Consider the following 27,123-nt stretch of genomic DNA (forward strand, 5'->3'; position numbering starts at 1 on the left):
TGGAGAAAATGACTTAGAAAATGAAGTGAGGTTTGTGAGCTATGTATGTGTCAGGGAGTCTCTGTCACCAGTCACCAGCTCTGGACTCCATACCCCAGAATCCTCCCCGACTCGCACCTGTTCAGTCATGATCACCATCACCTGGAGTTCTGATCACCTGCACCTGCCGTCTTCAATTAAGCCACCTTCAAAAGCACGCTCCTTCCATTCACTCACCGTCTGGTCTACTGTTCACCCTGGTGAGCTATTCCAGACCCATACCTGCTATTTACCGGTTGTCTCTACATCCCTCTAGTGTCGCCTACATTCCAGTGATCCTGTCCCTCGTCGACCCTGTTCATTCCCGGACTCCTGCAACAGAGCAGACTCCAATTACCCAGAGCTAAGAACCTTCAAACTCTCCCTTATTCTCACGACTTGCCTGCCATCTGTCTTCATAGCCAGCCTCTGTCAATAAACCAACATGTTTGCACTCTTACCTCATGTCTCTGCCTTGTGTACCGTGACCGTATGTTTACTGTTACACATGATTAGCTAATAATTTAATCGTGTGTGTGTAAAATAAAGTGGCAATACATTTTCCAGAAGTTCATGGCCAAAAATGCCCATATGTTTTGGAAAAGCAGAGCAGGTGTAAATGGTGTTATTGTTTGGGGGTATGGTTAAGCTGCAGCATTTGTGTCTATTAAAAGCACTCCTACTGCTGCTCTCATCCTTACTGCTTTATATGTCAGGATGATGTCCAGTAGCAGAACACAAAATGTAATATCTATCTACCCATTTATAGTGCCTAATACAAAATATTGACATGAGATGTTTAATGGTGCTGTGAACAGACAGAAAAGGTATGACAATGTGAAGTGGGGAGGGGATTTGTATCCTGTGAACTTTAGTGGACCCACTGGAGTCACAGCATTCTTTCCTTTTTTAGAAATGTGAGTAATATTGGGGAGGTGCAACAAATTTAGGGAGATCGAGCCGAGTATATAACATATAGGGCTCCGATTCTTACCAATCAACAGCAGTCAAACATTTGAATAAGGTTTAATTTTTGTCCATTCACTTGTTGTGATTACACCACCATGGCGTCACAGAAGTCAATGTCCAAAAATGAAGGAAAGTCAACCCCAGCTCTAAAGGAAGAGCAAGCTTCCGGGGCAGCAGAACCAGCATTAGCAGTCGATCCTAAACCAACAACACCAGCACTGGATACGGCTGCTTCTGCCTCAACTACAACACCAGAGTCCGCTGCAAAACCTCTTGAAAATGCCACCCCTGGACCAGCCCCAGTGGCAGCGGCCCCAGAACCAGTTAAAGCACCAGCTTCTCCTCCAAATCCAGCTTTCAAATGTGATCCTGTCGCTGTGGTAAGTCTCTGTGTTACGGTGTTTTATTTTACACTGTTGTTTTGTGGGCTGGATTGATGGGTCCACTTGATGTCTATATTTAAATGTGTTTTTCAAAATTTTTAAAAGACTAAATTATAGATTCTAAATTTAGATTATCACTTTATTGACAAGCACTGGGTAATCAAAATTAGGGTTTAATCATTTGAAAAATTTAAAATGAGGCACAATGATAAAAAGCTTCAAAAATGAGAAGTCCACATATTTAAAATAGAGATGTACCAATGCTGAAATTTATAGAAAAATAATAAATGAACACTAAAACTAAAATATTACATAATGTACAGCAAGATTAATAAGTTTACTCTTTTAAGAAATATGCACAATAACTTGCATATGTGCTTTTAAAGAGAAACCACAATTCAATTTAATGCTAGATTAACTTTTAAAAGGTGGAAACGATTAAATATATAATATTGATATAAATCTTCAATATCAGGCAAAACGGGAAAAAAATCCTGGTGGATAACCAAAATGGTGTAGACATAAATGCAAAAGGTTGTTTATTATTTATTATGTGCTCATTATTGCTCAATCATTTCTATTGATAAAACTGCACATTTGCTAAGCAGTTGTGTAATTGCCTGGGCATATACTGTACAATATACACTGCTTCATGGCCAGATTCCAGTAGATGTTCTTTACATGGATCGACACACACCTGCTACTGAGGTATGAGGTCGTCCCCCTCACCACTGTATTCACACACTTCCTAAGTTAGACTCCCCAGGGAGACCGATATGGATGATATGATCTCATAAACAGACTGAGGGGAGATTATTCGTGGTGCCAGGAAAAATGATGGCAGAACAACTGCCAGACTGTTATTTAACATATGACGCTAACATCTGTGCAGTAAAGAACGGTAGAAGGCCATGAATGATCAAAAAATGCAAGAATGTATTGAGTCAGTACTATATGACTATGATTGAATTTCTATATTTTCCTGATGACTATATATTAGTGCAAATTCCAAATCATAAACATCTACAAAAACCTAAAAAACAATCTCTTGTTCTGGGTTTCAGGGTAAACTCAGTGCTCAACAGCTTGAAGGTAAGGAACAGCCTGAAAAGATCATTTGATCAACTTTGTTTTAAATGAACTAACTTTGTCATTTTGCATTTATACAGAGTTCAAAGAAGCTTTCCTGTTGTTCGCCGGAACTCCCTCAGGGGAGATGAAGATTTCACTAGCTCAGTGTGGAGATGTGATGAGAGCTTTGGGTCAGAACCCAACCAATGCTGAAGTTTTGAATGTTCTTGGAAAACCAAAGCCTGAAGGTAGTCTCACAACTGGGGAGGGGGGAATAACATGGTTGAGAATAACTTGTCTATAAAATGACTCAAGCTATTGCTTTCCTGTGTCCCATGGGATCCTTCAGAAGCAAACCAAGGGAAAAACTTAACACATGTCACAGAGATTACTGGGGTGTTAATTGTCACAAATGTCAAAGATGTCACTAGCAGTCAAGATCCCTGTGAGATCTGAAAGTCATTCTCTGAATACTGAGATCCAGTTAATCCTCATCATGATGGCTCACTAAGTCAAAGTGTTGTTCCATCCACAGGAATGCATTAGGACACATCAACACAACATTGTATAAGCAAAAAATGCTCATGGTGACAAAGGACACTAACTAAATATAACATTTACTTTTTGTAAATTGAGCTATGAAAGCTTAAAGGGATAGTTCACACTCATCCTCATGTTGTTCCAAACTTGTATGACTTTATTTCTGGCATGAAACCCAAAAGAAGATCCTTTGTGGAAAAAAGTCATTCAAATAAAGTCAGTGGAGGATGTTTGGATTTGAAATGTTCCCTCTAAAGAATGTTTATCTCAGATTGTCAAAAAATGCAAGAATTTACTGATTGCTGTATTTAAATTGTGTCATCCAGAGATGGAATCCAAACTGATCGACTTTGAGACATTCCTGCCTATGTTTCAACAAGTTTCAAAGTCTACTGAAAGGAGCACATTTGAAGATTTTGCGGAAGGCCTAAGGGTCTTTGACAAAGAAGGCAATGGAACAGTCATGGGGGCTGAACTCCGCCATGTGCTTGCTACTTTGGGTATGGAATCAAGGAGGGAAAATGTGCCAAATCCAAAAAATATATATTTGACCATTGGTTGTGTTCAAATGTTAAAAACACTGAGACCTTAAAATGTATAATCTTGTAAAAAAAAAAAAAAAAAAAAGAACAATAATGATAGTGATTTTCATTTTGCTCATTGGCTCAATTCCAGGTGAGAGACTGTCTGAGGGTGAAGTGGATCGGTTGCTGGCAGGGCAGGAGGACACAAATGGTTGTATTAACTATGAAGGTAAGAACAGTTACTCAAGACTTCCCTCTATTGACAAAATTAATGACATGAAGTTTCTCATTGAAATTAATCTTGGTTTTCTTTATCCAAGCTTTTATAAAGCATGTCATGGCTGGCTGAGTGATCTCTTCTGGTAAGTTTATCTAAACCAGGGATTGCCAATTTTATTTTTTTTTGGTCAGCCAAATACCTATTATTTGTTTTAAGTACCCCCTGTAGTAACACTAACCTTTCAATAAACATAATGACTTGACAAAAATTTGAAAATTATTAAGCAACTGATTTTTTGTTCAGTTTTGATCATTTTGTTTAATTATATTTCATTCTGGCAGTTCATGACCTCATGAATTCCTACATGACCGCAAACCCCTTGTTGGGAAGTCCTTATCTGAAATATGTTTTTCTAGTACATTTTAAACTTTTAATTTACACTGTATCTTATTTGCTTACATTAATTTACATATTTTCTGTTTGTCTAGGTACAGTAGCAGCCTCACATGCATGTCAGCAGTGCTTAGCTGAAGGTCATGTGTGAGAGTTCATCAATGAATCATGAACAACGAAACCTATAGCCTATTAAAATCACTCTTCTTCAACCTCCACTTTAAAGCTGTTTTATATCAAGCAAATTATAAGAGCAACAAGAGGAGACAAAATGCAAATTCTCACTTTGTAGAAGTCAAAATGCAGTAGTCTGCAAAAAAAAAAAAAAAAGAAGTCTGTCCCAAGAGAGAGTCAACACAGCTGTCACCAGATAAAACTTTGGCTTGGATTGGCACGGAGTTTGCTCTAATCCCCCAATGTCAGAAACTTTCCCCAGGCACATACTATGATAAACCCAGACCCTTTGTCATTGGACTTCTCTCAAAGGACTTTACTAAGAAAAACCTTTTGCTGTAGCCAAGTGTTACATGCACTGAAAAGGTGCAACATTGAGCTGTTAATTTTCATATCACACTGAACAAATGGGTCGAGTGCCCAGTCAAGTAATAATTGGAAAGACATGTCAAGTACAATGTTATTTGTGTGCGTGTTGTGGGGAAATACGATACAAAATATCAAGTTAATTTATTAAACAAGAGCATTAAATCTGCAAAACCATAAGGAAAAAGATATTACAATTTAGGCAAGACCAGGACAGCTTTTGTGTATGACTGGGCAGTAACAATAAAACTACTGAATATCTACATGAAAGCAGTTAACTCCCCAAACATTCTGATATCATATGGGGTAAGTTTTCACAATGGGAACCTGACTGTTTTAAATGAATATAAAAACAATTACAAAACTATATATAGAACTGCAAATTTGTAAAAGATGAAACATATCAAATTTTGTTCAACAAATATTTGATAAATTAATCATCTCTAAGGCATTCCAACAACAACAAAAACATAACTCTGGTGAAAAACTGAAAATGAATTAATGCAAGATGAAGTTTTCCATCCCTCAGTTTTATTCAGTACAGTCAGCTCTCAGCAGAGTTCAATATACATGCACAATATTTCTATTTTTACTCCTATAAAGAGAACACGAAGTTATTGCTTATTGGTTCACTTATGTTATTTTTCTGTTCATTCTTATCTCTTTTTTTTATGGCTATCTGTTGACCCTTTCTGTTTGACTATTATGGTACACTTAATCAAATACATAATCCTTCACATGTTCATTTAGTTCTTATTTTTCTTAAAAATTCTTCCCCCTTTTTAAACAACGCTGAATCGGCATAAGATTAAATGTTACAGTTTTTATGCCCATTGGCCCTGTGTCAGCTGGCCACTGAAGATACCTCAGCTTACCCTCAGCACACCAAAACCGTTGGATCGGATGAGCTTCGGGATCTTCAGTTTCCAGCTACCTCAGGGTTGGAGGATCCCCCGTCTCCTCCTCCAGCCTCCAAGACCTGGACTCCACCTCAGCCCTCTGAGCCATTGGCTCCGCCTTGGCTCATTGCTCCCTCGTCTCCACTGTGGCCCATCATCCCACTGGCTCCACCGGGCTCGCTCGTCCCTCTGGCTCCGCCTTGGTCAGTTGTCGGCCATCATTCGCCTCAGGATTCCACTCCTTTGGCTTCGCTTTGTCCCTCCATCCTTCTGGCTCTGTCTGGCTCCTCCTTCCCTCCAGCTCCACCTTGGTCCTCTGTCGCTCCGGCTCCACCGCGGGCTTCCGGATCCCCGCCTCTGCCTCGGTTGCCTGAGCCGCCAGCTCCACCTTGGCCCTCCGGATCCTCTGTGTCACCCTGGATCTGCGGCTCTCTGTCTCCATCCCGGGCTCCTCTTCCACCGGCTCTGTCTCTGTCAGTCAGCCCCCTGATGTTGTCGACCCCATCTCCACCATGGCTCCTTCCACCGTCGACTCCACCATGGGCCGCTATCCTGGCTGGCCTCTGGTTCCCCACCTGGCTCCAGGCTTCTCCCTGGCTCCTCCATCCATCTACTCCACTCTGGCCTTATGAACTATGCCCCTTTCCAATTACCTCTCCTGAACCCCCACTCTCCCTCCTCTGTTGGACTGCCTTTGTCAGCACGAGGACGCACCTTTACGGGAGGGGGCGAATTGTCATGTTTCTGTTCTGTTGTGTTTTGGTTTCTCTGCTTTCCAGTTTGCCTGTGTTCCCTCGTTTGTTCCTATGGTTTTTCATTTGTTAATTAGTTCCACACACCTGTTCTGTTTCTCCCTGATTGTATTCTCCCCTGTATTTAAGTCCTGTTTTTCCCTAAGTTCTTCGTCTGCTATTATATTTGGATTTATTTTGCTGAGCATTTGTGACTGTTTGTTTATGGACTTGTGAATATTCTCCTGGATTTATGATTTAAAAACTCCTTTTGAACTTTACTCCTTCGTCGTGCGCTTGATTATCTCAGCCAACGCCTAACACATATCATTCTATAAAAATATAAAAATTATAATTAAACTTTATTTTGAGTACTAGTGCACAATGCACATTTTTCAATATTAAGACTAAAATGTGTTTTAATGTCACTGTGTTTGATGAGGATTGTATATGATCTTTGAATAATATTTAACTGCAAGCTATTTAAAGTGTACCTAAAATATACTTGCGATAGTTCCACTTTTAACACAATTAAATATAGTTCAGCATATATTTAGTTGGACTTCAGCACTACTTTCTAACAATTAAAGTGCGTTAAGTACAAACTTAGTTGTTCCAATTTAGCAGACTTTAAGTATACCAGTTAAGTAATATGTAAATGTATTTGTAGTATTCTTAGCATGAAAGAAATGTATTTCAAATACATTTTTATATAATTATTTACACTAGGGAAGGCATCTGTAAAGGATTTTCAATCGCCCATTTGGCTACATAGTTAAGTGCCTGGGATTACTATGTTAGTAATATTAATCACATTCAATTAACTAATTTGCTATAAGGACTTTTTATATGATTTTTTATTTTATCAGAGATTTTTATTTGTTTTAAACTCAATGTAATGCTTTGGTCATATTGTCATCGGATGAGCCCAGATTGGTGCCAAAAAGGCGCAAGTGACTTAAAAATAAATAAATAAATAATAATATTAAAATTAGAATTGAAATCAGTACACAAAGTCAGATCAAACTATGGTATTTTTTGTTTTGTTTTGGCCGTCCTGTAAAAGTGGTGAAATGTCACTTATGCCCTTCTGGTTCCAAATCATCGAAAAATTCCTTGTTCATTTATTTTTAATTCATTAAAATGAATCAATAAAATGTATGTAGACAACATTGAAAAATTACAGAGAAGTCTAGCTGGATTGCAGCATATTGCTGCAAGAACTCTGTCCTGTGATGCAAAATAACTCGAAGTAGCCTGACATTAAATGACAAACAATTAGCCTATATTATTATCCTATGATAAACTTCGTGCTGCTTTCATAAGCAAGTCTACAATAATCTAATTGTATAGGCTAACAGAAAATTTAAGCCATACATTTTTATTAAAGATTGTAGGCTATTATATGAAAACGGATTGCACTAGATTTAAAAAAAAAAAAAAAAGAAGAAGAAGAAGAAGAATGACCAAACTTTCTAACACCGGCGTTGCATCACGGCAATCGCTGATTGGTCCGCGCAGTGCATAAATAGGACCCTCCGTGTGCGCCTAATCGTTTGGCCTGGTTATTCGGGTCACTTATAGGGCGGAGGTTTTTGAGGCTTGATTTATTTTTTCTGCAAAACGTTATCTGGGTTCGTGACATGTCATGGTCGGCCCTGAAATAACGTGGAACGCGAGATGTATGATGTTAATGGTAGCATTATGGATAAATTGGGAATTTGTATTATTTACATTAGCCCACTTTATCGATGAAGATGCAAAAATTGATACAAATCGAGCCCACGAGTCGCTCAAAGCACAGCAGTCTCCGACAGACTTGGAGAGGTTGTATTTGAGAACCCATGATGCGCACGACGATGTTTGTAAAGTAGGCCTGTATCTCAACACTACATCGTCTTCAAGTGATCCAGCAGAGGACTCAATGATCGAAAACACTTTCGAGTGCCATGCATGTGCGGACCCCAGCTTGAATGATAAATGGCGAAATGCGGGCCGAGATGGTGCGAATCCCACACAAATTGATGCATTTGAGGAATTTCCCAGAGAACCTGTGACTTGGCGGTACTTGAGTAAGTTTAGCTGTTTACAATACTTAAATATTTTGGTCATTTTAAAATGATCTTTTGTTTGACTAAGTTGCCATAAAACCCATTTATTCGTTCATCAAGGACATCAGCAGAATGTGGATGCAGTCATGGTGTCTGACGTCTATCAGCCGTTGTTTGATTGCGAGGATGAGCTCCTTTGGATAAAGTTCTCCATCGCTCGGCACTCGGATCCGCGCTTGGTTGTCAGTAAGTAGCTACTCGTGAATATTTGCTCGCTGAAAGGAAATCGACTTGAGATTCGTTCGACAAGACCAATGTCACCACAGATACGTAGTAGCTATGTTTTATTTTTTTTACATTTCAAATGCTTTATAAAACGTTACAATTTGGCAGGAGTTAAATGGTTTGTTGTTTGGCTCGCACGTGAAGTTAATTAGTCTACTTGGGGACCCTACAGCGAATAGCTAATGCAACGCTGTAGAGTTTGTTTTGCATAAATTAGGAAGAACAATTAATGCACTAAAAATAGTGGGATTATTATACAATTTATATTTTAAAATGTAATGCCTACTCCAAATTTCTGAAATGTTTATTATCAAAGACTTAAATACTGTGTCTGTTGTTTGATTGTTGGTCAACATGGAAGTTTTTAATATTAATAATAATTTATAAGGGTGATTTTTAAGCTGCTGTTTTTTTATTTCTTAAGTGCAAGAAATTAACTTGCGTCATAATTTCCTCTACCTGATAGAATTTTTTTTTTTTTTTACGCACAGGCTTCCATATTCAGGTTTAAGTATGAGTGTCCCTTAAGAAAATTAACCATGGTTTTACTATAAATAAATAAAAACAAAACAAAAAATCCATGGTTACTATAGTTTGCTACACTAACCATAGTTTAACCATGATATTTGTAGTAAAACTATTTATACAAATGGTAGTCAATACGCTGTGGTTAGTACACTTTTAGTATAATAAAAACCATGATTAATTTTCATAAGGGTTCATTTGTTTCTTTAACGGGAACGTAGTCTTAATATTTTTAATGCAGTTTTATTACAGTTAAGGTTATTTCTTTTTTTATTTTATAGAAGGCTATAACAAAGATCTTAATTCTCATTTAAGCGGTCTTAATTCTAGTGATAGAAAAACAGGAGCTGGCATGGATAGGACTGGGTATCCTTCAAAAATGTTCGATACCAATCCAAAAAAAAAACCGTTGGTTTTATTTTTTTCAGCTTGAGGTTTTTACAGACTCAAAGACTGATCTCCTGAACCATTGCACAAAGGAACAATGTAACCAACACAATTAATCCGAGCAAATAGTTTTAATAAAGTTCAAATTGTTTTCAGTTTCCACATCTTTTAGGCTATGTTTACACGTGCGTTTTTGTTTTAAACGCGTAGCTAAGAATCATAATTTCCATTCATTTTCCACTGACTTACTGATGAGCATTAGTAGCTTCCAGCTCTGTCTCACGGCTTTCTCTTCCTCATGGTTTTTTTTTTTTTTTTAACCTTGCATGCATGTAAACCTGTTGTTAGGGACTCCAAAAACCAAATTATAAACATTTCAAATTGCATAATAGGGGCACTTTAAGTGTACAAGTGTTAGATACATGTGGTGCATTGGTCTTTACATGTCTCATACGGCTATCATGAGAACCACATAATAAAATGTAGAACAAAATTCAAACTTCTAACTCTTTCTATAAAATGTATTCAGATGAGTTATTACAAAACAAATACATATTTATTGTCTGGAAGCCGGGCTAAATGAATAAACTGTTATTGCATTCCTGACATTGGTCAGGAGCTCAGTCACCTCGCTCATGCCAAATATAGACGTTGCATGTAACTTAAATACCAGAATAGATACATTAGTTTTAAGAGAACTATGATTGCATATTCATACTAGAAGAATAGGTGATTGGCAATCCAACACTTCAATGGTCCACCTGACTACCGACTGGAAGAAATCAGTCTTTCACTTTGAATAACGTGTTCTGTCATTGTTTGTCATTTTGATTCTTTCCTCATATACACAATTATGAAGTTATAGTTATAAATTATTATATGGAAGCTTAATGAGGAAAGTGCTGTTCAGTTTGGTGGTTTGTGTTGCTAAACAATTGGTCAGTACATTCTAATAGACCTTACAGGGCTCCAGACTACTTTATTTTTTATTTTTTTTTAAACTAGGAGCACTGTAGCTCTTTACTGCACATTTTAGGAGCACAAGCAGAAAATTTAGGGGCACAACTTAAATCGGCCTGCAATGCAATTATTCATTTCCCCATTTTAACTATTATTGACAGTTTTGTTCAAGTTTTTCGAATGAGTTTGCTTTTAGTTTAGTGCTATTAAAAATGGGGTGTTGCAAAAATCGGCCTGCAATGCAATTATTAATTTCCCCATTTTAACTATTATTGACAGTTTTGTTCAAGTTTTTCGAATGAGTTTGCTTTTAGTTTAGTGCTATTAAAAATGGGGTGTTGCAAAAATCGGCCTGCAATGCAATTATTAATTTCCCCATTTTAACTATTATTGACAGTTTTGTTCAAGTTTTTCGAATGAGTTTGCTTTTAGTTTAGTGCTATTAAAAATGGGGTGTTGCATCATGATTGTGTGTTTGCAATTCTGTCTGCGGGAGTTTGGGTGGGACTTTCATACCGCGGCCCCATCTCATGATCACTACTGCACAGACTCAGGCTCCATATGACGTCATTGGCACAAGATGACCACGCCCATAACCTTTTGGCTTCACTTTTCCTGGGATGCACGATATTATCAGAATATTATCGGAATCGGCAGATAAATGTTTAAACTGTAAGAATCCGATATGAAAAATTATGCTGATATGCGTAACTCGCATGTGCTCAAAGTGTGCTAGCGATAAGATCACATCAGCAGTGTGGTCATTCTTGAAGCAAACTTTTGCCTGAATGGTAATTAGATTCACTGTTTTGGAGCACTGCATTTAATTTGAGAAAGCACATAATGACTCGTTCTGGTGTGTGAGAGTCAACAGTCATTAGCGTGTTCAGCAGCAAAAATCCGGCGAGTTCTTTTATTTATTTAGGGGGCGCTGTTGGCCTGCTTGTAATAATGAAAGTATAATACACAAACAACATTAAGATACTTGTGTTCTCCAGTACACACTAATCCACAAATTACTTAAGTTATTCGGTTTATAAATGTGCCTGACACTCTCTCTGATGCGAAAATAAACCAATATCCTGAGTTATTCAGTTACTCCTAACAGTACATTGACCGAACTGCTAAAAGAGAATGATGATGATGGGATGTGCATGAGCAGAGCAGCTGGACTGAGTCTCGTCCTGCTGGGAGATGGCATCACAGTATGGTAAGGGGCGTAACATTTCCATCACATGCTTGAGGCATTCGGCCAATCACAACGCACTGGATAGCTGGCCAATCAGAGCACACCTTGCTTTTTTAGAATGATGAGCTTTGTAAAAATCGATGCGTTTCAGAAAGGCGGGGCATAGAGAAACAATGTACAGTATGTGGAAAATGTGTTTTTTGAACCTTAAACCGCATAAACACATTGCATTACACCAAATACACAACATAATGTTCTTTTTAGCAACGTCATATGACCCCTTTAAAAAAAACTTCCAAAATCACGTTAGATAAACGGCAAAAGTCAACAGGCTTTTCAAAATCCAAAATATTGCCAAACAGGTGCTTTTGCATCTCGTTTCGAAACTAAATCATCCACTCTTCTTGTCAGTCAGCTCGACTCCCTCTCCTCACTGAAGAAATGAAATCTGATCTGTAATGTGACGTTCAGCACGCTGCATTGAGCAGCCGCGTTCAGTTTTTAATTGTAGTGTCTATTCTTTTACTGAACTGAATTATTTTTATTACTATAAAAAAAATCTAAACGACAGTGGGGGTCGGTGACGCGGTGGGCAAGTGACATAACCAGTGTTGCGGCTTAACACCGGTATCACCGTCAGCACCGTCTATCGAGGCAAGCTATATATACACACACACACACAAACCAATTCCAAAAAAGTTGGGACACTACAAATTGTGAGTAAAAAAGGAATGGAATAATTTACAAATCTCAAACTTATGTTTTATTCACAATAGAATATAGATAACATATCAAATGTTGAAAGTGAGACATTTTGAAATGTCATGCCAAATATTGGCTCATTTTGGATTTCATGAGAGCTACACATTCCAAAAAAAGTTGTGACTGGTAGCAATAAGAGGCCGAAAAAGTTAAATATGTTTTCCAGTTTAACCATGCAGCAAACAGTTTTTAAATATCTTAACTTTTATTTCAGTTTTTCCTTTCATTTAGTAATTTAGCTGAAATCTTGTTATAAAAGAAACCGTATTAGTTATGGCTAGATGGCAGATGCCAGCATGATGAAAACACTTGTTGTTAAGCATAGGAAAAAAAACATTATAAACCGGTATTTTTTTTTCCTACTCTAACCGGTTTCGGAACCGTAATAATACAGAAGGAATGCATGAACCAAAATGTTGAAATATTAATTCTGCTCTGAGTGAATGGATTGAGTTTTTTTTGGTTTTTTGTATTTAAGCCCTGACCCTGTCTTTTCGAAAGATGTTTTGTCAGCTGAATAATCTGTTGTACCCTCACAGCCTTATTTTCATTCCTGTCAAAAGTTAATGCTCGTTATTGCAGTCCAGCTAGATGCTAAATGAAGTATAGAAGTGCAACAGTGAGGTTCCAAAAGTAAAACCTCCATCCATTTCTTCAGGCAAATTGAGTTTTGATGGTAACTTATAAACCTGTTGTGAGCTCCGGGATTGTTAATCAAATGTATGTGTGCTTGATTAAGCCATTTGTTAGCATTATTTCAACTTATTTCTAAATAGTTTAACAGCAGAATTTGTGAACTGTTGTACAGAAAAGAAAAAGCTGTACAGAATTTCTCCAATCAGATTTGTGGTGAGCAAATGTTGACAAAAGAGCTCTTAAACTTTTATATATTGTTTCTATGGATATAATGAACAACTTCAACAGTTTCATATTTCACCATCAATTTGAATTTCATTGTCACAATTTCAAAATGTTTAGTTCTTGCTCATTAAATTCGTTAAGTATACAGTCTTGTCCCTTTTGCCGTTTTGTCTGGTTTGAGTAACTTCTTGCTTCAAAAAGGTTCGTAATGTTTTGGTTCACCTCGTAGCTGGTTGGTTTGGTTTGTCTTATAATGCTTCAAATAAGGCTTTTTTTTTTTTTTTATCCCATATAGGAAAAATGAATGGGTGTGATGTAGTATATAGATATCAAGTGTGGCATTCTATTTATCAACACCTTCCAGTTTTTTTGTATTATTATTATTATTATTTTTTTTTTAATCTTTAAATGAAATTTTCAAATTATTTTTGCAGAGACCAACTGGACTGATTCACTCTCACAAAAGCAGTGTCAGTGTATCAAAAGGAATAATGGGCCGTCAATGCTGCTGAGGATCGATTTCAAAGACTGCTATGCTCTAAAACAGGTAAGATATTCTCTTAGCAGTACCTTAAATGTCATGCTACAAATATTAATTTGCCACCTTGACAGACTTTTTTTTTTTTCTTCCTTTTGCTATGCTTATTTCTGGACTTTTTAATTGAATTATATAGATCTATCCTGTTCCGTTTATGCAAAAACTTCTAAAGGGTTTAGAAGTTCTCACCTGTTCTCATGATACCAAAATTAGGGCTTTGATACAATACCTGACTAAAACATCACGATGCCAATACTGATTCGAGACCACAACAAAGACCTAAAACGACAGGAAATGTAACTGAATAGAATGACCCAACATAGAACTTATTATTCTTTTTTTTGCAAAAATCAGATGAGCAAAAATCAGTCTATGGTCCATCCAAGCCTACAGGTATTGTAGGTCTTTGCAACAAATTTGCTAAAAGAATAAAGCCAAATTAAAGTTATTACTGCCCTAAATTGCCTCATCAAAAATGCCAATATTGAAAAAAGTCAAACAAATCACACTTGTTTTACTTTAAGCCTTTTTGAAATCATGAACTGGGGTGAGAGATGACCAAAATAGGTCATTATTTCACAATAGGAGTAATTTTAATTTTATAATGAGATATGCATGCATGCATACACACAATAAAATAAAGATACAAATGAAGTACTCAATGCTTCAGTTTTTTTTAGTACAGGTCGAATTGAAGTAAGAACTAATGCAGAAATTGAATAAAGTAATAAAAAAAACACTGCATAGTCTTCACTGCATGTATTAAATATACACTGATTATTTACTTTAGCTACTAAAGTGATTTAGTGATTTTCTCATTATCTTTTGTTGTAGGCCTGGTCAATAAAACGTAAAAAAAAATTATCGCGAGAACACCATCGATAACGATAGAAAAAATGCTTGATATAGCACACGATAGTTTCACGCTCGTTTCATTTAATTGCACATGCTATTCTGTGACAAGCAGACAGCACACACATATGAGTGAATAAAAAAGGAATAGTAGTCAAATTTAGGGGTGTGCGATATCACGATTTTTGTTCGTGGACGATTAAAATGTCTCCTCAATCTGCATTTGAAGAAATATTGTAGTATCATGCTACAGCGCACATTCTATCAGTTGCAGTTTTGCCGCCTCCATCTCAATATACTGTACAACGTGATAATACAGAAGGAATGCATGAACCAAAATGTTGAAATATTAATTCTGCTCTGAGTGAATGGATTGAGTTTTTTTTGGTTTTTTGTATTTAAGCCCTGACCCTGTCTTTTCGAAAGATGTTTTGTCAGCTGAATAATCTGTTGTACCCTCACAGCCTTATTTTCATTCCTGTCAAAAGTTAATGCTCGTTATTGCAGTCCAGCTAGATGCTAAATGAAGTATAGAAGTGCAACAGTGAGGTTCCAAAAGTAAAACCTCCATCCATTTCTTCAGGCAAATTGAGTTTTGATGGTAACTTATAAACCTGTTGTGAGCTCCGGGATTGTTAATCAAATGTATGTGTGCTTGATTAAGCCATTTGTTAGCATTATTTCAACTTATTTCTAAATAGTTTAACAGCAGAATTTGTGAACTGTTGTACAGAAAAGAAAAAGCTGTACAGAATTTCTCCAATCAGATTTGTGGTGAGCAAATGTTGACAAAAGAGCTCTTAAACTTTTATATATTGTTTCTATGGATATAATGAACAACTTCAACAGTTTCATATTTCACCATCAATTTGAATTTCATTGTCACAATTTCAAAATGTTTAGTTCTTGCTCATTAAATTCGTTAAGTATACAGTCTTGTCCCTTTTGCCGTTTTGTCTGGTTTGAGTAACTTCTTGCTTCAAAAAGGTTCGTAATGTTTTGGTTCACCTCGTAGCTGGTTGGTTTGGTTTGTCTTATAATGCTTCAAATAAGGCTTTTTTTTTTTTTTTATCCCATATAGGAAAAATGAATGGGTGTGATGTAGTATATAGATATCAAGTGTGGCATTCTATTTATCAACACCTTCCAGTTTTTTTGTATTATTATTATTATTATTTTTTTTTTAATCTTTAAATGAAATTTTCAAATTATTTTTGCAGAGACCAACTGGACTGATTCACTCTCACAAAAGCAGTGTCAGTGTATCAAAAGGAATAATGGGCCGTCAATGCTGCTGAGGATCGATTTCAAAGACTGCTATGCTCTAAAACAGGTAAGATATTCTCTTAGCAGTACCTTAAATGTCATGCTACAAATATTAATTTGCCACCTTGACAGACTTTTTTTTTTTTCTTCCTTTTGCTATGCTTATTTCTGGACTTTTTAATTGAATTATATAGATCTATCCTGTTCCGTTTATGCAAAAACTTCTAAAGGGTTTAGAAGTTCTCACCTGTTCTCATGATACCAAAATTAGGGCTTTGATACAATACCTGACTAAAACATCACGATGCCAATACTGATTCGAGACCACAACAAAGACCTAAAACGACAGGAAATGTAACTGAATAGAATGACCCAACATAGAACTTATTATTCTTTTTTTTGCAAAAATCAGATGAGCAAAAATCAGTCTATGGTCCATCCAAGCCTACAGGTATTGTAGGTCTTTGCAACAAATTTGCTAAAAGAATAAAGCCAAATTAAAGTTATTACTGCCCTAAATTGCCTCATCAAAAATGCCAATATTGAAAAAAGTCAAACAAATCACACTTGTTTTACTTTAAGCCTTTTTGAAATCATGAACTGGGGTGAGAGATGACCAAAATAGGTCATTATTTCACAATAGGAGTAATTTTAATTTTATAATGAGATATGCATGCATGCATACACACAATAAAATAAAGATACAAATGAAGTACTCAATGCTTCAGTTTTTTTTAGTACAGGTCGAATTGAAGTAAGAACTAATGCAGAAATTGAATAAAGTAATAAAAAAAACACTGCATAGTCTTCACTGCATGTATTAAATATACACTGATTATTTACTTTAGCTACTAAAGTGATTTAGTGATTTTCTCATTATCTTTTGTTGTAGGCCTGGTCAATAAAACGTAAAAAAAAATTATCGCGAGAACACCATCGATAACGATAGAAAAAATGCTTGATATAGCACACGATAGTTTCACGCTCGTTTCATTTAATTGCACATGCTATTCTGTGACAAGCAGACAGCACACACATATGAGTGAATAAAAAAGGAATAGTAGTCAAATTTAGGGGTGTGCGATATCACGATTTTTGTTCGTGGACGATTAAAATGTCTCCTCAATCTGCATTTGAAGAAATATTGTAGTATCATGCTACAGCGCACATTCTATCAGTTGCAGTTTTGCCGCCTCCATCTCAATATACTGTACAACGTGACCGGTTCACATGAAATGTTAACTCCGTGGTAGAGTTACACTCACAGGACATTGCACTTATTCGCAATCACAAAAGTACATTATTTGCATGTGCTTTAAAGCCTTGCCAGTTAATCATTTCACTCGCTTGCTGTTCTGACATGTGCTTTTTCTGAATGCGTTCACCTGAAGCACGTGCTCTCTAAGGCTATGTTCACACTGCAGGCAAATGTGGCCCAAATCCAAATTTTTATTTATTTTTTGCTCACATGTGACTCAGATCTGTGTTTCTTATGACCGCGTGAATGGCACAAACCACATGGAATCTGATCTTTTCGATTCCGATTTGTGCCACTTCCATATGTTGTACTAAATCCGATACAGGTCAGATGTTTTGCAGTATGACCGCAGTCTGAACGGTCATATCGGAATTCAATTTACGTCACTCTAGATCAACTTTTGTCATGATTCTTCAAAAGCTCATGGGAGTCACTTCAAAGATTTTACATACCCAAAGTTATCAAGACAGTTGTGAAAGGTAGTCAGTGGAAACATAGAGACGTGTGAGAACTCGTAAGTATTACAGTGATTCTATATACAAGCAAAACATGAGGGCTCGTATCATAAAACTTTCTAAACTGTTCTCTTGTCACATCCTTGTCTTTATTTTTCATATTGCCTGTGCATAATTTTGTTGGTTTCTGCTGCAGAGTGCAGATCACACTATAAATAAATGCATATTCGCTTTTATGTCCTCCGTGTTTACGTGTTTCTATATGACAGCGGGCTGCACAAGTGTTGCCAAGTTCAGTTTTCCCATGGAATTGGGCTACCTTTTCATTGTTGCTGTGGGTTGTTTTTCATTTCCGTGGGTTAAAGCGACCCCACTAACGCTACCCCCGGAATGCGATTGGACTAGTTCTTGACTAGTTTTGGGAAGCAATTGAGCAGATTTTGTTGTAAAAACCTGGCAACCCTTTGTGCATGTGTGTCAGTTCAGAACCATGATCTGTTCACACTGCAAATCATATATTGGCTACATTTATAACCATGTGAACAGCTATACACAAAAATCAGATCTGAGCAAAAATTGAGCACTAAGACTCGCAGTGTGAAAGAAGCCAAGCCTGTCAAACGCCTCATTACTGGATTAAGTTATCTTTTGTCTCATTGCGCGAATACTGTTAAAAGCACACAATGTTTACATATAAACACAGTTTGTTATGTCTAAAGTAAAAGTAAAATGTGAGAAAAATAGATGCGTTCCTGTATATTAGATGCATGCAGGTCTTAAAGGGACAGCAGACTAATAGTACTAAACATGCTGCCGCTTGTCATTTAAAGGGATAGTTCACCCAAAAATAAAACTTGTGTGTGTGTGTATTTGTATTTGTTCATTCAATTTCTTGAATGCTACTGCTAAATGGGCTACACCTGCTGTACTATTTTTTTGGGGTACTACTAAAATGAGGAATTGTTTTCAACCGTGGGGTATTGCGATACTTTTCTAGTGCTGGTATATCTTGTGACACTAGTTTAACCTCTCTGTACCTTACCTTAAATGGGATATATTATGCAAAATTGACATATATTGTTTTTGAGCATAATTGTGTCTGCAGTGCGTGTACGCGACCATGCTATTGTGGTAAAAATCCATACAATGTCTATTTTCCCCATAAATGGTGTCAAAATGAGCCATTCAGGAATGTACTCCAATGTGACGTCTCATTGGAACAGGCCCACCCATGACTGATAACAAGCTCTGCCTTATTAGCTTAGCTTCTCCCCTGAGTGAGCTGAACACAGTCCACCACATTTACCTCCTCGCTAGACATTTTAAAATCAGCATTCAAGAAACAAATTATTGTAAAGCTGCTAAATTTATTCAGTCAAGAGCAGTAAGTGAATTTGGGTTTTCATTTATTTATTTTTTTTAATTTTCAAATAAACAGCATAGACCGCAATAGCCTACGTTACGCTGCTGTCACACAGATCTAACATGTTTTCTTTGCCAGCTTTTTACGTTCACAGGTATTACCAACTATGTTTGTGAACTTTGTGTGTTAAGTGCAATAAGACACGAAAGACAACTTGGTTTAGAACTTGATGCGACGTAACAAATTTCTGTGCATATGCTTCAGATGCGTGGGCTCAGAAAACCATAAATCACTAGTTTAAACTGATATGGGTTTAAAACGCTTCCAGGTAATAAACTTTCATGATGTTGAAGAACTGCAATGTCACGTGAACACAAACCACGATTAGGGTTGGGAATCGAAAATTGATTCCAATTCCAGAATCGGATACTTAAGGTCAGTAACTGGATACTTTGTTGTAAAATTAAAATTCGATTCCGCCTATCGATTCCTGTGTGCACATCTTAATTAGTTTATTTTTTTATTTTATTTTTTTTCCTTTTTTCCATCTGTGAAGACCCGACCTGGCAATCTGCCAGGACCTTCCTTGCTAATCTAAACGCTCCAATGTTTGGCTATACTTGTGATCAGAAACCGTAAAAGCTAAGTATATTTGTGACCCTGGACCACAAAACCAGTCTTAAGTCGCTGAGGTATATTTGTAGCAATAGCCATTGTATGGGTCAAAATTATAGATTTTTCTTTTATGCCAAAAATTATTAGGACATTAAAGGGGTCATATGATGTTGCTAAAAAGAACATTATTTTGTGTATTTGGTGTAATGAAATGTTTATGCGGTTTAAGGTTCGAAAAACATTCTTTTCCACATACTGTACATTATTGTTTCTCCTCTATGCCTCTGCCTTTCTGAAACACGTCGATTTTTTACAAAGCTCATCGGTCTGAAAAGCAAGGTGTGCTGTGATTGGCCAGCTATCCAGTGCGTTATGATTGTCCGAATACCTCAAGCGTGTGACGGAAATGTTACGCCCCTACCATACTGTTATGATGCCCTGTCCGGCCGGAGCGATGATTCAAACATGAAAACCCATTATAAACGAGGCATTTGTTGCATCCAATGGGGACATAATTATGGATTATGATGACTTATACTGTCTTTTTACGCGTTGCGTTGCACCGCGTAAATGTGAAACCATGTCTGCATTTGTGATCGGAGAAATGACAAACAACAAGCCCTACTCTACACTGCCCAAAAAACTTGCTTTAAATATAAAAAACGTTTTTAACCACTGATTTCTAGTCATGTCCATTTTTGGAAGGCCAAACAAAGTAGTTTCGCTTTCACAACGAAACACAGCGTCACACACGGTGGCCTAGAGTGAGTGGCAGCGGCCTAGAGTGAGCAGAGACGGTGGGCTTGAGAACAGCGCGGCTGGCGGATTTGACAAAGGAGCGTCCGGAGGGCTTGCGGCAACCACATGTGACGACCCCGGGCTGGACTCCGCTTCCACTGTGAAAGCCGATCCGGTGATCCTCAGCGCAAAGTTGTTGTATTTTCCCAGCAACCAGCACGGATCAGCTCCAGGCATGACGAAGCAGATAGCGTTCTCTTTTTGAAGGCCAAACAAAGTAGTTTCGCTTTCACAACGAAACACAGCGTCACACACGGTGGCCTAGAGTGAGAGGCAGCGGCCTAGAGAGAGCAGAGACGGTGGGCTTGAGAACAGCGCGGCTGGCGGATTTGACAAAGGAGCGTCCGGAGGGCTTGCGGCAACCACATGTGACGACCCCGGGCTGGACTCCGCTTCCACTGTGAAAGCCGATCCGGTGATCCTCAGCGCAAAGTTGTTGTATTTTCCCAGCAACCAGCACGGATCAGCTCCAGGCATGACGAAGCAGATAGCGTTCTCTTTTTGAAGGCCAAACAAAGTAGTTTCGCTTTTACAATGAAACGCACAGCGCCTTCAAGACATGGCGGCGGCAACAACAATACTACAGCAAGAATAAAAGTTACGCCTTTGCGTCAACATTTGGGCGGCGTTATGCAAATCTTCCCACATCGTGATGTAGATGTGTGGGGGGGTGTTAGAACGAGCCGTTTTAGGTACGCGTGGCTGAATCTTAACTTTTATAAAGAATATCTCTTTGGATTTGAGACTTTAGTCTTTGCAACTTTACAGATCTTTATGCACCAAGAGCTTGTAACACTCCAAAGAGAAAGGAAAAAATTTAAATCACATCATATAACCCCTTTAAGTAAAGATATTTAGTAAATTTCCTACTGTAAATATCAAAACTTAATTTGATTAGTAATCTGCATTGCCAAGAACTTCATTTGGACAACTTTATAGGCGATTGTCTAATTTAGATTTTTTTTGCACCCTCAGATTCCAGATTTTCAAATATTTCAAAAGATATTCCAAATATTGTCCTATCATAACAAATCGTACATCAATGGGGAGCTTATTTATTTCGCTTTCAGCTGATGTATAAATCTCAATTTCGCAAAATTGACCCTTATGACTGGTTTTGTGGTCCAGGGTCACATTTGTGATAAGCTAACATGTCGCCAGAGAGGTGCCACCACCAACATGACAAAGCACTTTAACAGATCGTTATCGCAAACGCGATTCAAACACCAACGTGATCTGACAACGATTCAGCTGTTAAACCTTTGTTCGTCAATTTGTGAATTTGAACATTCAAATCTGTGTTCGCGCTGCTGCTGATCTGAAGAGAGCAACTGAGGCATGTAGGCCTATATATACTTCATATATTATAAAGTGTTACCTGTGAAGCGGTTTCATACATGTATTCTAAATCATTAACAAACATTAAATAATGCTTAACAGATCATTAGTTAATATATATATTCACATAGCTAGAAATGAGAGTTCTTGTTAATGTTTACTAATGAACTTACGAAATATTATGTAATTAACACATGATTATTTAAAGTAAATTGAAATGCGTACAGATGTCAGTAAATTTTCAGTTTTTCTCAAATTTGTTGGTCTTTGTTTGTTGTGTAGCAGGCATGGCGCCAGAATTTTCTCTACCGGTGCTAAGGGGGGGCTAGACCAATATGTGGGGGTGCTAAGAAAAATGATATTGATGACATCAGAGTTACTTCATAAAGAAATGGGGCTAAACCGGGGCTATTAAAAATTCTGACGGGGCTATAGCCCCCCCTAGCCCCGGTGTAGCGCCGTCACTGTTGTGTAGACCTCTATTTACACAACTTAAATCTATTTATTATCTGTTCATGTTTTTCCAGTAGCCAATCTAAAGTGGAAACTATTCATCATTTGTAAAGTTTATAAATCATTACTAATCATTTAGTATCTTTATGGGCTTTGGATTTTAGCTAATGTAACAAGGTTTGCGTTAAGAGTGGCTGGCTAAGTTTAGCTAAATGCTTGCTAAAGACCTAGCAGGTATTGTAATTTTGGTGCAAAAAATGTTTGCCTCAACACTCACATTAGTATACTACTCTTCAGTATATCAATAAACAGGATATTACTTTAATCCTAAATAAACAGGGGAAAACAAATATACTTAACCTGTTCATTTATCGAAATAATATAAACCGATTGAACCGTTCCCTTATAATAATCAAATTGACCCCTGTACACTGTTGACCCTTTAACCTACCCATACCACCAAACATGTCCCTAACCTTACCCGTATCACCTCAATAGCAGCAAAAGTGTTTTGCATTAACAAAAGCTTTTATTCATTTTATAGCATCTGTTAAAATCATTTGTAGATTTCCAATAAGTGCTTGATCATATGGAATTGAAAGTTTAATGACATTTGTAAGCATTTTAACTCGTCTAATAAGTTTAACAAACATTAACAAGCACACTCTCTCGTTTCTAACTGTGTGTATATATTAACTAATGAGCCATTAAGCGTTATAATGTTTGTCAATGATTTATTAATGAAAGTTATTATAAAGTGTTACAGCTTCACAAAGTCATTTCATCCACACAGTATCATTACTTCTGTGTCATAAACATATTAAAATAAGCACAAGTGTGGGGATAAAGGTTTGTAGTTTGGATATAAACAGTGTATGGTAGCGATCAAAATAAAGTAAATCTCCCTTTGAAATTAATTTGATGCTTCAAATAAAGATTTATCGATTACATTATGCCAGTAGGTGGCGAAAAGGGACTGTTAAAATTTTTTATTTGTCTTTGTATCATTCATTCAGGAGATTGATTCAAAAACACTGATTCATCCAGTAATGACAAGTAAATCTTGAGTGAGTCATTGAATCTTTCATAAGTTACATGAGATTTATTTTACTAGTTTTGTTTTCTTCAGAATCGAGAGAACCACGAACTCCATTAAAAAAAACCTAAATTTGGCTCTTAAACTAGTCCATTTTTTCATGTAGCCTGCTGATTTTTGTGCATAGTATTCAGCTGCAATTAAATGTTTTGCAAAAAGTAAACTTTTTTTTTTTTTTTTTTTTTTTTTTTTAAACCACATTGGAATCAAAACTGGGAATCGATAAGAATCTGATTTGAGCAGCGGTTATCAATTGGAATTGATCATTTAAACTAAACCCAACCCTAACCATATAATCAAAACCAAACAGATGTTTTGTTTTAGCGGAGTATCCAATGCGCAAGCTGTAAAGGCACAACCCACTTCTGGAAAATGGGTGGGGAGCAGCAGCCCGTTTGCATTTAAAAATACATGCACAAAGACATGATTTTGCTTTTCTTAAAAAATTTACATTTTTAGCATGGTATAATGATGTGTGGGGTTTTCTAATCTGAAACTCCTTAATCCACTATGTCAGTGGATCCCAAACTGGAGGGTGCTGAGCTATGACAAGGGGGGGCATGGCAAGGCTGAGGGATAGTGTACAGTCAGTAGATTATTTGGCAAAAGAATCCTCTGCAGGGTGATAGACTACAGTGTAATTTTCCTACTTATCATACGGCCACTTGCCTGATAAGTAAATAATTGAACGCAAAATATTAATTTGACATTTGAATTACCTCAACATGACTCTCAGTACCCGCTTGAGCAGTCCGTTATCAGTTGTGGTTGTATCAACAAGACCACTAGATGAGGAAATATGTTGAAATATAAATGAACGATGCATGGCTCTGCTCGAAGCATGTAAGTTACAAGTTTATGAAAGGACTTCCAGATCCAGGTAAACGTAAAGCAGATTATGTATATACTTAAGATTCACAAATACCAAACCAGCTTGACGTGACAAAAGCAAATAGAACCCAGTGATGTTCTCTGCTGTGGATGTGGTGCGACGCGACATGACAAATCCATGACTGTAAACTGATGCCCTGTTCGGTTTCTGACGAACTCCAGCACTTTGACACAAAGGACAATTTCAAATGTTCATACATTGTGAAAAAATAGTTTCCTCAAATATGAAGCAGCACAACTCTTTTCAGCATTAAAATAATCAGAAATGGTTACTGACAGCAAATCAGCATATAATGATTTCTGAAGACTCATGTGACACTGAAGACTGGCGTAATGCTGAAAATTCAGCTTTGATCACAGGAATACAGTAGCCTATATGTTAAAACATTCAAATAAATATTTTAAGTTGACTATTTCACAATATTAGTGTTTATTCTATTTTAAATAAATGTAGCCTTGGTGAGCATAAGAGACTTTAAAAGGGGGTGTGGGGGGTGGTCTTGAAAATGGAACCACTGCACTATGTAGTTAACTTGTTACTTAATTTTCCTAATGAATTAGTTTCATGCAGAATTCAGTGTATATAGGTATGTTTGAGCTGTTTTAAGTTTACAAAACATCTAAATCATAGTTGTTTGGTGGTGGGAAAAAATGTAATGCAATCTGCGGTGATGTCGCAATCGTGTTGCATTGTGGTATATAGAGCGGCCTGAAGTGTACATATGAAGCAGATATGTCTGTACATATAAACTTCTCTCATCCACTTCACAAAGTGGTACACACTTCAAAATGGCAGTGGGGATTCCCCCGAGGAGAAGTGCCTAGGGAAGTTTGCTAGTGCCTGTCTAAAAGTGAAGTGGAACGCAGCCATGGGGTGCAACTAGGGGGTTAACTTTTACACTCTTCTACCTGCTTCGTTAGATATGTGAATATCAGTTATTGTGTTGAAATTAATACAAATCTGAAGAGAATGTGTAGTGAAAGTTGTACGCTTTGTGTCTGGACGTGAATATGCCAGAAGTTTTCTGTGTATAGTGTGCTAACTAGTCAGATGTTTTTTATTTTTTTTTTAATGTTTTTTTTATTAATAGTTGATTGTATTGATTTAGTTGTTGCAGCTCTTGAACTAGTAAATTGGTTCAGAATCAGACCCAATCGCAAACGTATGTAAAATGAATTATGAATTCGACCTGTTGCCATCAGGAGTTAAACACTTTCACATGCAATTGATGGGCATAATTTCCTATGCAAAGATGTTAGTCAACATTATGGGGTTTGCATGTATTGTCATTTCAAATGCACAGTTAAAGACTTATTAAATGTTGTGCACAGGTAATACTCTTCACACATTTAAATGATGCTGTTAATGACACTGTGGTCTAGGCATGGGCCGATTACCAGTTTGTTGGTTTCAAGGTATACGGCGAATTTGTTTCTTTTTTATTAATTTTTTTTTTTTTTTTTAAATGTCACGGTTTCAAAACCACTAATATTTTCCGTTATACCGTTCCTGCGGTATGCTCTGTTTTTCATGTATCCTCAAAGTCTTATTGCAGCTTGTCTCTGTTCTGGACTTGCACAAAATGCATTGCAATGCAATCATTTTCCAAAATGTCATTTGTGAAAATATGAAGTCTGTAAACGCCCGCTAACACGGGCCAGAGATGCTGAAGACCGACGCAAAGAGAAAAATACTGTAGCAGCAAGATCACTGTTCATGATGCACAAACTATTGGAAGAAAATCCTAAATAATGATTTGGGGATTTATATGAATGTTTCTGAGGGGAACTGATGGTCTTCAGAAAAGTTTAGATGGTGTTTTCTTTTCATCTGGTCTCTGTATAATTCACATTAAAGCAGTGTTTTATGACAGTGGTGCTTTGTTTACAGCGGTAGCCAAGGAAACGCTGTATCTGGGGTTCCAGAAATGCCTTTTATTTATTTATTTATTTTTTCTCTCCCCCCACATCAAAAGCTGCAAGACAGCCCACAATTCAGCAAACATTTCAAAAACAAATCAAAGAAAAAAAATAAACAAATACTGCTGTTCCAAATATTCTGTTGCTCAAAAATAAAATGCATTGTTCAGTGGAAAGCTTTTTATTTTATTTATTTTTTTAAACCAGACATTTAAAAACACATTTTAGAGCTGTAACAACAATACCGTTGCTTAAGCAATATTTTTGCTTAAGGTTGTTATTATACGGTCAAAATCTCATACCGGCCCATGCCTACTGTGGTCTCTGGGTGCATGTAGGCCTACGTGTATTTGTCCACACAAAAAGCACACAGTGAATATTCAGTTTCTCAATGCACCTGCTTTTGACAATTTGGTGTATTCCCTGCCACCAGAACAAAAGTGAAACTGTCTGTTTAATCTCTCAGACTCTAGGCAGAAGGATGTACTACTCTGTAAGGGTACTTTACTTTGATCGCCTTCTAATGAGGAATTTATCCGGCACTGCGACCTGTCACACTGCTGCCTTGCCACATGATGCACCTTCTACAAGAGAATCACCCGAAGTTATCTGTGGAAAGCCATATGTGATTGTAAAATTACCAGCCAAGAAGATTATAAATGTTAAAGTTTTGGGTCAGTACTTATTGTGTTATTCCAATAATTTGACTATCGCAGTTTGATTCTATATTCATTAATTTAGAATATTGAATTTAGTCAATATGTATGCATAACATTTGTTAATGAATGGAAGTAACTTGCATAATGCAAATAACAAATGTAGGCTTGGTAATTGTTTTGAAAAATATTTACAACCAGTAAAAAGGTGCTTCCTATCTACTTCTGTTTTCTCAAGATATGTCCATGCAGTTGCCTCGTCCAGTCCTTTGGAAAAGTCACCATACTGTGTTTGTCAAATTGAAACACTCAGCAA

At 37.0% G+C, this 27,123-nt stretch overlaps 2 protein-coding genes across 2 annotated transcripts; both read left to right on the top strand.

Moving 5' to 3' along the window:
- The first annotated feature begins 1,033 nt into the window (after nt 1–1,033).
- LOC107557349 (myosin light chain 3, skeletal muscle isoform-like) lies at nt 1,034–4,244 on the top strand. The gene is made up of 7 exons (XM_016240734.1): nt 1,034–1,367; nt 2,435–2,462; nt 2,540–2,689; nt 3,308–3,481; nt 3,657–3,734; nt 3,826–3,867; nt 4,214–4,244. Exons 1-6 carry the CDS (start codon nt 1,083–1,085, stop codon nt 3,852–3,854), a joined length of 744 nt encoding a protein of 247 aa, XP_016096220.1. The 5' UTR covers nt 1,034–1,082; the 3' UTR covers nt 3,855–3,867; nt 4,214–4,244.
- A 3,708-nt stretch (nt 4,245–7,952) lies between these two features.
- LOC107557331 (uncharacterized) lies at nt 7,953–15,996 on the top strand. Its single transcript, XM_016240716.1, has 4 exons — nt 7,953–8,360; nt 8,460–8,585; nt 13,743–13,855; nt 15,919–15,996. The coding sequence occupies exons 1-4, from the start codon at nt 7,973–7,975 to the stop codon at nt 15,994–15,996; spliced, it is 705 nt and encodes a 234-aa protein (XP_016096202.1). The 5' UTR covers nt 7,953–7,972.
- Nucleotides 15,997–27,123: the final 11,127 nt, after the last annotated feature.

Source organism: Sinocyclocheilus grahami, unplaced genomic scaffold (assembly GCF_001515645.1).
Source record: "Sinocyclocheilus grahami isolate Dianchi unplaced genomic scaffold, SAMN03320097.WGS_v1.1 scaffold599.1, whole genome shotgun sequence".
NCBI classification, from domain to species: Eukaryota; Metazoa; Chordata; class Actinopteri; order Cypriniformes; family Cyprinidae; genus Sinocyclocheilus; species Sinocyclocheilus grahami.

Bases quoted from the DNA above. Each gene is read 5' to 3' on its own strand.
- LOC107557349 (XM_016240734.1), top strand. From the start codon at position 1,083: ATGGCGTCACAGAAGTCAATGTCCAAAAATGAAGGAAAGTCAACCCCA. The intron at 2,463-2,539 runs GTAAGGAACAGC...GCATTTATACAG, and splicing joins CAGTGCTCAACAGCTTGAAG to AGTTCAAAGAAGCTTTCCTG. The intron at 2,690-3,307 runs GTAGTCTCACAA...TGTGTCATCCAG, and splicing joins TGGAAAACCAAAGCCTGAAG to AGATGGAATCCAAACTGATC.
- LOC107557331 (XM_016240716.1), top strand. From the start codon at position 7,973: ATGATGTTAATGGTAGCATTATGGATAAATTGGGAATTTGTATTATTT. The intron at 8,361-8,459 runs GTAAGTTTAGCT...TCGTTCATCAAG, and splicing joins TGTGACTTGGCGGTACTTGA to GACATCAGCAGAATGTGGAT. The intron at 8,586-13,742 runs GTAAGTAGCTAC...TTATTTTTGCAG, and splicing joins GGATCCGCGCTTGGTTGTCA to AGACCAACTGGACTGATTCA.